Genomic DNA, 15,908 nt, shown 5'->3' with positions numbered 1-15,908 from the left:
GGGTCATCTAGCCTAACCCCTGCCAAGATGCAGGATGTGTTGTGTCTAAACTCGCCAAGACAGATGGCTCCAGCCTCCTTTTGAAAATCTCCAGCGAAGGAGTTTCCACCACCTCCCCAGGTGTCTGTTCCACTGTCCTACTGTTCTTACCATGAGGAAGTTTTCCTGAGATTTAATCTAAATCTGCTCTGCTGTAGTTTGAACCCACTGCCTCTTGTTCTGCCCTCTGTGGCAAGAGAGGACAACTTTCCTCCATCTTTCTTACAGCAGCCTTTCAAGTATTTGAAGCCCGCTATCAAGTCCCCCTTAATCTCCTCTTTTCCCAACTAAACATACCCAGTTCCTTCCACCTTTGCTCTTACGGCTTGTATTCCGTCCCTCTGATCATCTTTGTTACTCGCCTCTGGATCCTTTCCAGTTTCTCTGCATCCTTACTATACATCGGTGACCAAAACTGGACACGGTCCTCCAGCTGAGGCTGAACCAGCACCGAGCAGAGCCTGTGACTTGCATGCCATGGCTTTGTTAATGCAACCTAAAATTGCATCTGCCTTTTTTGCAACAGCAGACTCATGTCGAGGTTGTGATCCACCACAATGCCCAGCTCCTTCTTAGCAGTGCTGCTGCCAAGCCACTTCCCCCCCCACACCCTGTATTTGTGCATTTGGTTTTTCTTCCCTAAGTGAAGCACCTCACATTTGTTGTCGTTGAATTTCATTTGGTCCCATCCTCTCCAATTCCCTTTCTCTGTCTCTCTCTGGCCCCGTTTGGCAGTTACTCTGTCCCTGCACTCGACTCTGGAACGGAGCAGGGCAGAAAGGTGCCTCTGAGCTTCCTGGTACTCCCTGGGTCTGCCTGGCCCCAGTGAGCATTAGAGCAGCCCCTGAGTGGCTCTGATGTACACACTGCTTCCCCCAGGTCCCCTGTGGGCCCTGAGAAGCCAAGAATCCTGATGCACGGCTGGTACCACATGCATCCAACTGCTAAGACTGACTGCAGGGGTAGATCCCCGATGCCAGCTCTGCCCGTCCAAGGAGGCCCCTTGCCCAGTGGGTTTCCAGGGGGCTGTTCCCCCCCATTAAGGTCAGAGCAGCACCAAGGGGCTAGTTTGTAGCACCGTGGCTCTGCCCACCTCTCATGGTCCCTGCAATGCTCCCCACTTTGTGCCCTGGGCAGTAGGCTGGTACCTCCCCCTTTTGCTGGGAGAGTTCCTGGGACGCCCGCCCCGCCTCGGTTGGTCGGTCACCGCGAGACACCCCCCCTGCCCTGCTCTGCCCTAGCAACTCTCTCTTTGGTTATGGTGCCGGTGCAGCCACTGGGATGGGAGCAGTTCCGAATCCACGAAGGAAGACGGTCAACTCCCCACCAGAGCGGATCCCCCAGAGCCTCAGGCACCGGCTCAGGGGCTGAGGGACCGGAGCCCCTCAACAACCCCTGGGGAACAGCAGAAAGACCCCCCCCCGCCATGCAGCGTGTGCTGCCCTGTCTCTGGCTATCTGCGATCCTGCCTGCCACCAAGCAGGGATCATATTCCAGCGCCTTGACTTGGAGATGGTTTGTTTTTCCCAGGAGTTGGCCCAGGATGCCGTAAACAGCAGGCGACTCGCATTTCCCAGCTGACTTAATCCCCATCCTCCCACTTGTCTCTCAGCTTCCTGGCAGCAGCCATGGCCAGGTCGCAGAAAGGGGGGCGTTTGGGGGTAGACACATGCTAGGAAGTGACATCAGGCAACAGGGGAAGGTGGGTTGGGGGTAAGGAATGTAATTAACCCATGAGCCCTAAAGGAATCTGACTTTTTGGGGGTGTTCGAAATTCAGAATCGCAGCTCAGATCCATCTCTGGGTTCCTGACATCAAGAAGCTTAAAGGGGCAGAAAGGGGGTGGTGTGGGAGAGAGTTAGCCCCCAGGAGCAGGGAAAACCTCTTTGCAAAGGCTTGCGACTTCGGCTGCCCTTAGCCAGCAGCTCTCCAGGCTGGGGACACCACAAACCCTGCTGGTTAGCAGAGGTCCCCACATGAGTGACCAGTGGCATTAGAAGTGTGCGTTCTGCCCCTTGCAGCCCCACAGCTCGTGGCTTTCTTCAGCCACTCGAGTACGCACGGTGCATGCGCGGTGGGGCGAGATAGAACATCGACTCCGAGAGCAGGAACAGGGCCTGGGGGACCCTGGGACAAAGGGATTTCTAGGGGAGCTGGGATCTGCCCTTTGCTGGATGGGGTTTTTTTTTTTTTTGGCGTTAAATCCGCTCTGGCCTGGCAGACTGAACAAGACCCTTTGGCGTGGGTTCATTCCAATAGTTTGAGGGGGGAAATGATCTCAGACCTGCCAGCCACCAGCGTGATTGATGAGGGGGAATATGATCAGTCCCCAGACCCCGGTGGCCCTGCTGGATCCGAAGCGGAGAGGCTGAGGGAAGATGCGATGGGGGCCTGCAATGCTGTTGCATAATTCGGTGGAGGGGGGAGAATCTCCCCCTACTCTGCTGAGGCTGGAGCAAATTAATCACCTTCCCAGCATGGCAGAGCAGGGGGAAAATATGAGTCAATAAACTGGTGCAAAGAGCCTGTTCAAAACACGCCAGCAAAAAGTGCCAGTGGAAGAACCCTGGAGATTTGAGGTTCCTGGTTATCACCAGAACAGAGACAGCACAGACAGTTGGGGCGCAGTGTCCCCCCCACTGCCCTGCCAATGCACCTCCACCCTAAGCAGAAGGGGCCCCGCTAGGACAGGGGCTGCATTAGTGGCCCGTGGGTTGCTCGATCCTTAATGTCTGTGCTGCAGGACCCTCTCCGCTCTGAGCTGCCTGTGGACCCTCCAGACTGGTTTTACTGCTGCCAGGTGGGGACAATATCGGGCCCCTTGGTACAAATCTGATCGAACAACCTAGCAGCGGATAGGGCTTCATAACCTGTCACCCCGACGCCCAGACCAAGCCACCTTCACGCGGCTCAGTGAGAAGCTGGGGGCTTGTTTTTATTAGTCAGTCCTGGCAGCCACACCTTGGGGACACTCGCATTCAGGGGCCTGCTGACTGGGGTCCGCGTGCGAGCATGGCGCCAGTGTGGGGGAAGCCCTGTGGCCACGCCCGACCCCTGGGTTCCCATTCCGCCTCTTACGGCTCGCTGGCAATCTGAGCGCTGCGGGCCTGTTGTCGCTGACAGCGGTCTCTCTTCCAGGTGAGCGATGTCCACGTCTGCAGCAGGAGGGGCTGAAGCTAGACCAGGCCAGTGACAAGCATGTCAATATAACCGGTGAGTGTGCGGGCCAAAAGGCCTGGCCGGGCTGGCCGCTCTCCTGGCTCGGCAGGACCATCCATCCTGCAGCAGGCCGGGAGCTTTGCGACCTGAGTCTCACCTGTGTTCCGCTCCCCCCCCCTCCGCCCCCACCCCTCTCCTGCAGGTTTTAATCTTATTAAGCGGTTTGCTCTTCTGAAGACCTCATCTGTAAAGAAAATCCGCAATCCCAAAGGGCCCCTGATCCTCCGGCTGGGCAGCACACCCCTGGTCCAACCCACGCAGTAAGTACCCAGCTGGTCCGCCTGTTACCGTTGGGTGGTGAAGGGTTAACTGAGAAAGGCACAGGGGGGAGTTCCTTTCCAACAGGGGGCTGCCAGACCCCCAGACTTGAAGCCACTGATTGCAGGAAGTGGCTGGACGTCCCAATTGAGAATGTGGCCTTTAAGTGCTAGGGGCTGTACAGACACACAGTGCAAAACAGCCCTGCCCTGAAGAGAACAGGCAGAAGCTCCCACCCTGTGCGTCTGAGCCTGCTCCCGGGCTGCGCAGTGCAGACTAAAGGAGGGCTCCTGTGGGCCGGGGATGCTTCTGTGGGCCATGTGCTGTCACCGGGGCCCAGGTGAGCCAGGGCTGCACTGCGGATTCCACTTGTTTGGTTAGCAGAACGCTCCGGCCCGGTGCCCTGCTCTTCCTGCTGCATGCTGATGTGTTGTGACTTGCCTCCTCTCACAACCAAGCTCTTGGCTGGCAGGCAGCCAGGCCTGGAAATCCCAGGGCGGCAGCTGCTGACTGTCCCTCTCAGGAGCTGAAAGGCACTCTGCGCCTCTCCGGGATAGCCGGGCCACTACCTCGTGTGCAGGGAGAGAAGCAGTGATTCAGTGGGGCGTGATGCTGCGGGATGGATTGGGGGTAGGGGCAGAGCCTGGGGAAGTCACCTGACTTCACTCCTCTCTCCCCAGTTGCTGAGGTGGGTGGCTTTCCCTGGAGGTGGATTTGGCTTGCCTCTGCCATCCGCCTGTGTTTCTGGTCTCCTTTGTCCCAGCCCTGCTGGGAAAACAGCTCTGGCAGGCCAACACCCTAGCCCCTGCTACAGCCCTCTCCTGCAGTCGTGGTCCAAACCACGGCAGCCACCTGGCTGCTGCCGTGGTATTTTAGTGAATGACTATACAGTGCTGTGTATTCGTAAGAGATGTCTTCCTCTGCTGTCTTGAACCCTTACTCTGGAATGCTGCTGTGTGTGTTTTGGGGTTACCAGGTGTCACTCCAGTGTATCTGAACCATTAATGCAGAGCACCGCAGTCTTATTACGGGCGCAGAGTGTTGTCCAGTGGGAGGGCTCCATTCCTGGAGAATACTGTACCATTCGTGAGAACTCTGCACCAGCCTTAGCTATGGCCTGACGACCCACTCCACTGTCATTGATCCTTGGGCAGGGTGTTGCTCCGATGTGTCTGAGGGTGTGTGGCTCTGGAATACGGCGGTAGTATTTTAGCCCGGGTTTCCCAGCTCACTGCCCCCCTTGCTCTAAGCCCCAAGCGTTAGGGAGGAGAAAGCAATGTCTGGGTCTCCGAGGCTGGCAAGACACAGCAGTCGGAATTTCTTCCCCACTCGCTTTGTTTAAAGGGGCAAGGTCAGACTCATTAGACCCCACAAATCACTTCTCTCAGCAGCAGCTCCTCCGTACGGGTACGAAGGGTCAGGCTCTTCGCTGCGCTCTGCTTCAGCAACTGCTTGGCAAATGATGCTGAGCTGGGAGCTTTGCTGCCCCCTTCCCCCCCGCCCCCCCCACCGGTGTTGAGCAGTGAGCTGCTTATTCAGGAATAATAACACCACCCATGTCTGGAGCATGCATCTTCTGCCCAGAGCATTGCCTGGCACCTTGCAGATTACAGCTGTCACAGCTGCCTCTGGGGTGGAGGGTAGCAGCTGGCGGGTTCATAGCGCAGGTGGCAAGGGGACATTCTCACCAACAGCACCCGGGCAAACCCCTGCTCTTATGAAAAGCGTCCTGGGGTCTTTTAGGTCACACAAGGCAGGGAAGGGACCCTGCCCGGCATTGAGCCTTTGCGTCTATGGTGATTTCAGACCTGAATTATGTGGCTGCTGCAGAGCCTGGGGGAGCCTGGAAGGGCCTGTTTGTGAGGGGAGGGGAAATCTCATCCTTGGGGCCTCCAGCTGCTGCATGGGGAGCCCTGTGCAGCCAGTGAGGAGAAGACTCTGGGAGGACCCCTCGGACCTCAGCACCTCGGGAGGCTGCTGCTCAGTCTGGAACCCAAATCGACTCCCCTCTTTCCTTCCCGACTAATGGGCTTGTCACCATCTCCGGCTGCCCTGCCCAATGGTCAGACATGGAGCCCACCCTGCACCATGGCTCCCATAGCTCCTTCTCCTGCCTGCCGCCCGGCGCAGGAGCCCTGATCCAAATCCAGAGAGGCTGGCTCTGTGCTATGGAAAGCAGAGTTGGCAGAGAGCCGGGGCAAGGTTATGGTCACAGGGCCAAGCCCAGCACCCTCCTGGGGCTGGGTGGGATGTTGAGGATCGCGCTGTGGAGGGCCCCCTCCCCAGTGTGGGAGCTGGCAGCTGGGTCAGTTGTGCGCACCGTGCTGGGGTGGCAGAGCAGGTCTGGGTTGGAGGCTCCCAGGGCAGGGGGTGCGCGGGTGTCCCAGCTGCAGGCTGTGTGCAGCGAGGACCATCTTAATCCTCGAAAGTAAATCATGTAGTGAAGCAATTCAGCCGGGACGCTGGCCAGGGCCTTATGCAATAGCCACTCTGTGCGTGTGTTTTCTATCCCCGTCTTGGCAAGCCGCGGGATGGGTCTAGACTGGCGGGTTGAAATGCTTAGCAGTGACTAGCCAGGCTGTTCCTTTCAGCAGGGGCTGGCCGCTTGGAGACTGCCCCGCTGGGCCCTCTCCCGTCATCCTGTGCAACCCGGGCTTCTTTCCCACGCACGCTCCTTTGCGCAGTGGCTCCCCCATGGCCCGTGTAAACGTGCATGGTGCCGGGGAAGGACTGAGTGTGAGCGTGAGCGTGAGGATCAGGGCTGCAGCATCAGTTGCCCAGTGGGTAGCTGTGGATGGGACGGGCATAGCTCTTTTCTCAGTGACTGGAAGCTCCCACCGGCTTGGCTAGTCCAGGTGCAGGTGTGAGTGGGGGGAGCCAGGAGCGAGTCCGTCTCCTTCCAGCTACCTGTCGCCTTGGGAAGCCGGTTGCTAGGCCCCGCGCCCCAAAGGGCATGTGGTATAAACAGCTCCCACATCCAGCTGGCTCACCCTGTCCCTGACCCAGCTCTAGCAAGCTCCAGCTCACAATGCAGGTTAGAGGGTACCCGGCCCTGAGGAAAGATGGCCTGGTCGTTAGGACCCCTGCTGGGAACTCAGGAGACCTGGGCTGAATTCCTGGCTTTGCCACTGACTCCCTGTGTGACCTTGGATTAGTTACTTAATCACTTCAAGCCTTTCCTGCTGATTTCTCTCGCACCCCTCTATAAAGAACCCCACATGAAAAAACAGTGGGGAATAGAGGAGGGTCCTGGACAGCCACCAGTAATCACCTGCTCCTGCCCGGGGGAGAGCTTTGGGGTCCTGTCCGCCCCCAGCAGGGCTTCCTCACAGCCTCAGCCCTGGCAGAGCCTCTGCCCGTCCAAACCGTTAATCCCACTCTCAAGCAGAAGCTGGGTAAAGAGTTGGCACAGCGGAGAGGAAGCCAAGAGCTGCCTAGATCCTGTTGGCAAGGTCGGCATCCAAAACAGATATTTCAGACTGTTTAATGAAGCCCTGCGCGCTCGCTCGCTTGCTCTCAAGTGCACTGGAGCTCAGCATTCAGGGGGGGACTTTCTGCTGGGGATGAGCAAACTGGGTCAGGTGAAATAGGAGTTTCCTGCCCTTGAATTTTCCACCCTCCGCCCCATTCAGCTGCTGGAACATCAGGACTGTGGCTAGCTTGTGGAAATGTCTCAGAGTGGAAACCTCTGCTCCCAGGCGATCCCAGCCTGGACCCAGGGGGTTCAGAGAGCAGCAGGAGACTTGTGGCTGCTTCTCCAAGCTGAGCCTGGAGCAGCTTGGCTTGTCCCTCATCGCCTTGCTTGGTTAAGGCACTGGACTGGGGCTCAGGAGACCAGGATTCAGTTCCCAGCTGTGCCACAGCCTGCCTGTGTGACCGTGGGCCAGTCAGTTAACCTCTCTGTGCCTCCATTCTGTAAAGTGAGGTCACACTTCGGCCTTGTCTGTCTTGTGAGCTCTTCAGAGCTGGGGCCATCTCTTACCATGTGTATGAGCAGCGCCTAGCACTGCTACTGTCATACAAACAATACGGATCCCTGTCCCCCTCAATCCCAAATGGTCACAAGACACGGAATGGCTCCCACGAAATCCTGGGCTCCCCAGGCCACAGCCAAGCGGAGAGGCAATGCTCTGTCATGCAAGGAGGAATTGGATTCTGCCAGGCTGTGGTGGGTCAGTCGAGTTGTAATTGCTTTTAACTGGCCCTCGCTCAGGTCTCCTGCTGCAGCTGAGTTCCCTCATGCCTTTGAAAAAGTGCCTTCCCCAGGGCTGTGGAATGGGCCCCAGCAAGGGCCAGCAGCTGCGTACAATGGTGATGAGCAAAACCTGCCTTCTAGGGATAGACTCAGGGAGCTCTCAGTTTATTTAGCTTCACAAACGGGAGGTTCAGGGGTGACCCGGTTACAGACTGTAAGTACTGACATGGGGCACAAATATTTGATGATACGCTCTAGCTAATAATCGAACATGATCTAGTGGCCGGAAGCTGAAGCTGGACAAATTCAGAGTGGCAATAAGGTGTACATGTTAACAGCGAGAGTACCGAACAATTGGAGCAGCTGACAAGGGTCACGGTGGATTCTCTGTCACTGGCGATGTTTGTCTCAGGATTGGGTGTTCTGAAAGCAGGCTGAGCTGTTCCAAGGGAGGAGCTGTAGGGGCAGCCCAGCCTGGGGAGAAGGGTAGAGTGGATGTTTCTCTCTGTTAATGAAGCTGAGCCCTGGGAAGGGGGGTAGGTGACGTTCCTGGTTTGGCTGTGGGTTTCGTATCAGTGGTGCTACACACGAGCAACCATGGCCTGGCGGTCGGTGCTGTGTGGAAGGCAGAGGTGTTGAGCCCACGGCCTCTGGCTGAGCTGCTGGAGGGTGATTGGCTCACAAAGCACTCCTGCCATCTCCTCTTTGAGTCTCTGCTTTCAGTCCCCTTGGTTTCCCCTCCTCTCTCTTTTTCCAGTTACGCCTTGAGCTGGCTGCTAAAGTGATCGCAGCTGGGGGGGTGGGTCCGGGCCTGCAGTGGCTGTTTGGGGTGGGGAGCGTTGAGTTCATCTGTATCTCAGGGTGCACCGTTGCCAGCCCCTCCTCTTGGTGCTCGCTTGCTGGGCTGGGTCATGCACCAGACATGCAGTGGGAAAGCAAATGAGGAGCCAGGATAGGCAGGCAACCTGGAGCTTGTCTCTGTGGCGAGGACAGGAGCAGGCCAAATAGTTGATGCCTAAGAAGCGATTGCACCATGCCGGAAATGTTTGCGTCTCTCACTCCTTGGGCGGGAAGTATCTCCCTTCGCCTCCGGCTTTTGTACCCAGCTGCACAGGGATTGGCAAGGGAACCATCTGAACAGGGTTAGCACCTGCCCGGGCTCCTCCTCACAACCCCTTGCGTATCCGCTGCACCCTCTGTCGTGTTCAGATAGGAATCATGTCACCCACTGTCAAAAGGCAGCCCCCTCTAGGGTGGAACGTGGCAGCAGCTAAAGACAGCCAGTGAAGAATTCTGTGACCTAATGTGAAACTGCAGGGGAACTTCAGAAGGCAGAAGGCCATCCCTCCCCATGCCAGCCCCCCAATGCTGGGATGGCTTGGAGGTGTCCTGATGGCTATAAATGAACACTAGAGTCTGCCAGGACATGTACGCTGAGGGTCATCTCTCTGCCTCCCGTGTCTGGGTTCAGTCCATGCCGCCGTGCCAGGGCTGTAAGTGGTGACATGCCCTCTGTTCTCAGCAGGCTGGTTTCACTCCCCGGCCCCATTAACAGCAGCCAGCGCCCGCTGCTCTCACCCCTCCCACGGGGGCGGGGCAGGGATCGGTGGCTCGTCCTGCTGCCCTTCACCCAGCTTCTGCAGCGCACTGGATGGTGGAAGGGGGGGTTATTCTCACCAGGCAGCATTTGAGGCAGGCAGCTCAGCCTTGTACCTTTCAATAACGTGTCCCCCTAAGTGAGCTGAATGGGGCTGGCTCCTCCCCAGCATGAGCCGACTTTGGTCTTTCCAGTGCCCACTCCAAACTGGCACCCCTGGGGAGTGCTTTCTGGGCTCTGGGGGGCTTGCTCTGCTCTGGATGTTTTTCTCCTGATTGAAGTGACACAAAGAGAGACCAGAGGCAATGGTGATGGGCGCTTTTATAAACGTGGGTGACGACCATCTGCCTTTCCCAGCTGCCCAGCAGAGGTGGCTGCATCTTTGTGGTTGGTAACGGGGAGGGGAAAATGTTGGGCTGAGGTCAGACACCAGTTGCCAAAAAGAGGGGTCGTAGGGAGAACTGAGAGAGGACACTGTGGTGAAGGTGCTGGACTGGGATTCTGGAGATCTGGTGCTGAGCCTCAGCACGGCCACTGACTCCCTCTGTGACCCTGGGCAAGTCCACCTTTCTGTGGCCCAGCTCCCGATCTGTCAAGTGGAGTTGAGAATCCTTCCTTTGTCAGCCTTGCCTGTTTAGGCAGGGACGGTATGTGCGGCGCCCAGCGCGATGGGACCTTATCCCCAGGCCTTCCCCCGTGGATAGATAACAGGGACCGTCCCATCCACACCTCTGAGAGAGCTACTGGCAGGCTCCGGACAGCATGGAAACCAAGAATAACCTGGGCGATATCCTTTGTAAAGACATGACTCACTGCTGGGCAATGTTCTTGCGACAGTGGGAACAATTCGGCAGCTGGAAATGACCAGCGCTCGAGTTAGTCCGTCCGGTGGAACCTCCACACAGACGTGCACTGTCTGCTCTGACTCTGACAGATGTTGGCAGCTGCTGCAGTGAATGAGGAAGAGGTTTCGGATTTGGGGCCTCTGCACTCTTCGCTTTCATTTTTCTTTGCTTAGGAAAAAGAGGGAACTTCTGGGCCATTTTTCTGTTGTTTTGGTTGGAGCTGGGTCAAGGGGAGCAGAAAATGGCAAGGCCCTGGCCTTTTGGGCAGGGAAGGAATCCATGGGAAGGAGTGGAAATTCATTTATCATCCACCCTGGGTCAGGGCTGGCCTGGGTACAAAGAGCTTCCTCAGCTTTGGGCATTGCTTTAGAATTTGGCTTGAGGCCCGTGGGGGGGGGGGTTGTGCTACTGGGTTGGGGGGTTCATGGTGGTGTGGGTGTTTCAGTGTCTAGGAGTGTGTGTGTTGGGAGATGTTTGGGGGGGTTGGATGCATCTGTTTGGGAGTGTGTGTGTGTGTGAGGGGGGTGTTGGGGTGTCTAGGGGGTGTCAGGGTATTTGGCTGCCTGTCTGGGAGGAGTGTATGTGTGTTGGGGGATGTTTGGGGGTGAGTGTGGGATACACGTGCTGGGGGCGTTTGTGCATCTGTTTGGTGGGGTCTGGGGGGGGGGTCGGGATGTCTGGGGGGCGCGTGTTGGGTGTCTGTTCTCCTGTGTGTTTTGGCGCACTGGGAATCGTTGTGTGGTTTTGGCATGCATTAGCCAACGCTGGCCCCGGCTTTGAGAACAGACAGACCCTCCGCGCTCCGTGAGCCTGGCTGCCCCTCACTGAGCTCCTGTTTCATAAGTGCTGGCACCTCCAGAGCAGCCCAGAGCCCTGACGCTTCCCTGCTGGAGACACAAACAGCTCCCGCTCCCCCAGCACGCGGGCACTTCCTGTTTTGCTCTGAACTCTTCTGTTTGCGCTTCGTCCGGCTCTGCGGCCCCCGACGCCCCGGACTGAAGAAGGCGTCTGCACAGATGTAAACAGCAGCCGCCAGGCTGCCTTCTTGGGGACAGCTGAGCTTCCCCCTCGTCTTCACCCTCTCGTAAGGGTCCGGGCTGGGCTGCAGTGACCCTTTCAATGCTAAAGGAGCAGCCAGCTCCCCGGCCATTCCCTGGGGCCCCCAGCGCTGCCTCTCTACCTCCTCTTAGGTCTCTTTCCCTCCTCTCCACCCCCCCCAGACAGGTGTTCCCCCACGGCTTGCCTGATGAGTTCACCCTGGTGATCACTTTGCTCCTGAAGAAACAGAGCAGCAAGGAGAACTGGTACCTTTTCCAGGTCACCGACCAGCAGGGCTACCCCCAGGTACCTCTGCTTCCCTTCTCTCCTTCTTTCTTTCTCTCTCCTGCTGCCGTGTTTTCCCCAGCACGGTTGCTACGCCCCAGGAACTAGAGCTCCCTGGAGCAGCCGGACACACAGGGAAGTAAAGCGCCATGTGGTACAGGAGATACCCCGGCCAGGGTGTCCCCTAGGCGGTGTTAACGCATGTGGCTGCAAGTCTTTGCACTGCTGGCTCATAGAGGCGCCGGGGTCCCACCAGGCCACTTCAGTCCTGGAGGCTACAGATCAAAGAGGCTCGGGTCGCCCCGTCCACCCTGCTGCCTCTGGTGCTTCGCCGCTGGCGGATGAAGCCAATTGCACCCATGCTCTGGCATTGCTGGGGGTGGGACGCACGCCCCCTCTGCCACCCGCATCGGCCTCCAGTGCATCCTGGGAGGCTTCCGACACCCTGCTGGTGCCAGAAGACGTGGGCGGGCCTGGGCCCCCAAGGAGGAGGGATGGCTCTACCCGCATTGCCCCAGGCAGGGGTGGGGTTAGCCGAGCTGATAGCAGTGGGTGTGAGGGCAGCCCTGTACCCTTATTGCCAGGATGGGTCTCTCCAAACCCAACGGGCAAGGAGCCCCTGGGATCCAGCTCTGCTTGGAGGCCACAGCGGCTGGCATTAGCTCGGCCCAGTCCCTGCGCCCGCCTGTACATCTGTCTGTCTCCTCCCTCGCTCTCCGCTGAAAGCGTCCTAAGCCAGAGCATCTCCTTTGTGCCTAGCTCTCCCTGGGGATCAACGGCCAAGAGAGGAGCCTGGAGTTCCAGGCCCGGGCCCAGGAGAAGGAGTTTGTGAGCAACGTCTTCACCGGGAAGGGGGTTTCCTCCCTCTTTGACCAGAAGTGGCACAAGATGGCCCTGAGCGTGCAGAGCCAGCTGGTCTCCGTCCACGTGGACTGCAGCTACATCTCCTCCAAGCCCCTGGAGCCCCGACGGGGCGTGGCGAGCGAGGGCAATACCTTCATCGGTCTGGACGCCGTGCGTGGCACGCCTGTCCCGGTGAGCCGCCCCGGGTCTCTCCGCGCACGCACCAGCAATGTGGAGCGCGCGGGCCCGGGCCGGTTTGCAGCGGGGGGGGAGGCGCGCAGCTTGCTTCCTTCAGCACGGGGAGGGAGGGAGGTGCTGAGAGCTGAGCCCGCAGCTGAAGGGCCCTGCCCTGCCTGGCCCGGGGAGGAATTCTGGGTCCCGGGCGCCAGGCAGGTGGGTGCAGCTGCCACCTGGCATTGCTGAGCAGCGACCTCTCCTGGTCAGTTGAGTAGCATCGAGCACTGAATGGGACAGGAGGCCCAGGTGTGGAGTGTCATAAATGCTCCCGCCTTGAGGAGCCGGTGGGAGAAGTGAGGCTCTAGGAGGGGCTGGATGAGGAGAGGGCCGGTGGATCTCTGAGAACTGGCTTGGGGAGGACAGTATTAAGGGTGGGTCAGCATGGCAAGGGAAGGGTGGAGTGGCAGAGGGAGAGGGATCGCCTGGGTGCGCGGGTGTGGGTGTGGGTGTAGGCGGGCGAGGCCACCCCTGCCCCTTCCTTGCTCCTTCCTGAGCCAGCACTCAGGGAAAACTCAGACTCCTCCCTCGCTGGTGACAGGAGCCCCTGCCTGGGCTGGGGGCTGTGCTGTCCTGGCCTAGAAAAGGGACTCCAGAGCCTGTCCTACCCCCACTGCCCCTCTGATTTCTGTACAGGCCCGGGGGCTAGGTTCACTGCACCTGCAAGGTGATTCTTTCCCAAGCCCCCTGGGGGTCCTGGTGCCGTGCTAACTGGCTGCCCCCCTGACCCCAGGAGGCCCAGGGTGACCCTTTGTGATCTGATTGTGTCTGCCTGTCTGCCTCCCCCCCACCCCCTGCAGTTTGACATCCAGCAGGCCCACATCTACTGCGACCCGGAGATGGTGATGCAGGAAGGCTGCTGTGAGATCTCGGCTGGCGGGGTGAGTTAGGCATGTGCTCTCCATAGTGCGGCGGGGAGCACCTGCCCCAGGAGGCATACACAGGATCTTGGGGATTTGCTCTGCTCCTCTGCAGCCTGACCCTGTCCACACACAGCGGGGCAGGCCCCTGGCTAATATCCCTCTTGCCCCAGCAACCAGGCCGTGTTCTCCAGAGCTGCCTTCCTGGGGCTGTGCAGGGTGGGGAAAGCAGATTGAGGAGCTCTGCTGGCCACAGTGCCAGTGACATTCACAAACGCAGCAAACAGCCTTCTTAATGTCGGGATCAGACGTCGCCTCCTCAGTGACCCAGGAAGGGTGAAACCCAGCAGGGCTGCAAACCGCTCTGTGGTGGGGAAAGGGCCACAGCTGGCTGGGTCAGGGAAACCCCGCAGTGCCTAGGGGGCAAATTGCCACAAAAGCTGCAGCAGAGGAGGGGGGTTACTCTCTCCTTTGAAGCATCCATTGGCCGGACATCGGCTGTCACACTAGGTGGCCCATGGGTTTGATCGGCCGCTGGCACCAAGATCTGGAGGGGGGCAGAGCCGGCAGGTGCCCTGAATCGGCCGCGCTGCCGGAAATGCCCTGAGCACTTTGTCTGGCGCTAGCCGGGAGCTGGGGCTGTGCCTGTGACTGTCTTCAGCTCCCCGCCTCGGAGGGATGGTGTCTGCCCAGGCCCCGGGGTGAAACCAGCCCCCGCTTTCCTTTGAGCAGTGCCTTTCCGAAGCCTCCAAAACCCGGCGGCAGGCAGAGGGCATGCAGAGCAATAATCTGATTGAGATCAACCCGCGGACGGAGGGCAAGGTCTACACCCGTTGCTTCTGCCTGGAGGAGACTCAGGTGAGACCGGGGCATCGCCCAGGGGGGCACATCCTGGACAGGGCTGCTCAGTGCCCCAGAATGCCTGATCCTCTCTGCAGAGGGGGAGCTAGGAATCAGAGGCGCTGACAGCCAGCTAGACAAGAGTGTGCTGTGCCCCATGGCAGCAGGGAAAGCCAGTGCCGCTTGGGGCAGCCGGCGCAGAGCAGGAAGGTAGCTGGGAGGTGATGGTCCTTCTCTCTGGGGTGCTTCTACCTGGAATATTGCATTAATTTCTGGGCACCATAGGGTGACCATATTTCCCAAAGGGAAAATGGGACACCACGTGGGGCTAGCCTGAGCCCCCCTCCCTGCATGTGGCTGGCCCAAGCTGCTCGCCTAAGCCCTACCCCGCCCCTCCCGCCCTGCATAGGGCTGGTATTGCACTTGCTGCTTGCTCAAGACCTGCCTGCCCCACACCTGAGCCCTGCCTTCCCCTCTGCAGGAGGCTGGTATCGCCGCTCCCCCCGCCCCGCACATTCCTCCGCACTGCACTTTCTTTTGACACAAATGGGCATTTGTTCCGTTTGCTTTTGCCAACTCAAGTTGCAAGAACAAACAGGACAAACGCCCACTTTTGCCAAAAAAAAGTCGGGACGGCCGGGACAGGGCTTAAAAAGGGGACTGCCCCTGCCAAAACAGGATGTATGGTCACCGGCTCCAGGCCAACTGGACGGAGTCTGGAGAAGAGCCGGGAAAAGGATCAGGGTGCAGGAGGGGATGATGGGGGTGGGTTGAAATAGCTGTAAGAAGAGTGTGAAGCCAGGCTAAGCAGTGACAACAGATGGTGTGTGTGTAGATGAGATTAGGGAACCGGAACGGGTGTCTTTGGACGTGAGCTGAGCATCCCAAGTAGGGATGTGCTGGGGTGGGGGGGGGCAGATACAGATGTTTTAGGGGAGCAAGCAGGGTTGGCTGATTGGGGGTGCACTGGGTACGGAGGGGCATGGTCAGTTACCCCCTGCAATGGAGCCTAGATGTCTTTCTTTCTTTCTGTGAATCTCTTTGATTTTCTCTCCTTCCTTTCTTCACCCCCCTCCCTCCGCCAAGTGCAATAATGCTCTTACCAGCTTGATTCTGGCACATAACGCTGTCTGATCCATTATCCCACCATTTTCCATTCCCCCTCTAATCCCGCGGAGCGGAGCAGAGCAGCCAGCGCACTCTCTGATGGCTAACACAGTAGGTGCAGCCGGAGAGACCCAGCAGGGTGTGAGTTAAAAGGCTCAGTGAAACAATGCAGCTCTGCTGGTTGCTTTCACTAATGTTGCCCTGATAGACAGTGCGGTGTGCGGGGGCACATGCTCACCGGCCCTGCTTCATCCCCGGCAGAGCGCGAGGGCTGCGCTCCAAACATCTCAATGGCAACTGGACAGGATCCAAGAAAGGGCCAGTTTCCTTTTACCTTTGTCACTTTTTGCCCCATCTCTTTCCTGGTCTCCCTTCTGTCTCACCCTCTCGCCTCTTCGACCCTGAAAACCACCGCCCCCTACGCCCGGCTGTGTGTATCTCTCCACTCTGCTGCTGGAAAGCTCTGCACTCTGGATCCTCAGAGGTTGTGGCCAACCATTTATGTTTCATCTTCCCTAGGCCAGCTGAGGCCTGTGTGGGGCTGTGAG

At 58.5% G+C, this 15,908-nt stretch overlaps 1 protein-coding gene across 5 annotated transcripts in view; it reads left to right on the top strand.

Moving 5' to 3' along the window:
* COL16A1 (collagen type XVI alpha 1 chain) overlaps nucleotides 1-15,908 on the top strand; it is a 166,166-nt gene that overhangs the window by 88,244 nt on the left and 62,014 nt on the right. For all 5 annotated transcript variants that reach the window (XM_084652357.1, XM_084652359.1, XM_084652358.1 and 2 more), the window contains exons 3-8: nucleotides 3,178-3,252; nucleotides 3,401-3,518; nucleotides 11,374-11,497; nucleotides 12,236-12,511; nucleotides 13,354-13,434; nucleotides 14,146-14,271. In XM_084652357.1, the coding sequence (XP_084508483.1) occupies nucleotides 3,178-3,252; nucleotides 3,401-3,518; nucleotides 11,374-11,497; nucleotides 12,236-12,511; nucleotides 13,354-13,434; nucleotides 14,146-14,271 (800 nt within the window). The remainder of the gene's footprint in view (nucleotides 1-3,177; nucleotides 3,253-3,400; nucleotides 3,519-11,373; nucleotides 11,498-12,235; nucleotides 12,512-13,353; nucleotides 13,435-14,145; nucleotides 14,272-15,908) is intronic.

This window comes from Lepidochelys olivacea (genome assembly GCF_965140295.1).
Source record: "Lepidochelys olivacea isolate rLepOli2 genome assembly, chromosome: 19".
Classification (NCBI taxonomy): domain Eukaryota; kingdom Metazoa; phylum Chordata; order Testudines; family Cheloniidae; genus Lepidochelys; species Lepidochelys olivacea.
Note: the sequence above shows the minus strand (reverse complement) of the source record. Positions and strands in the feature narration are given on the sequence as shown.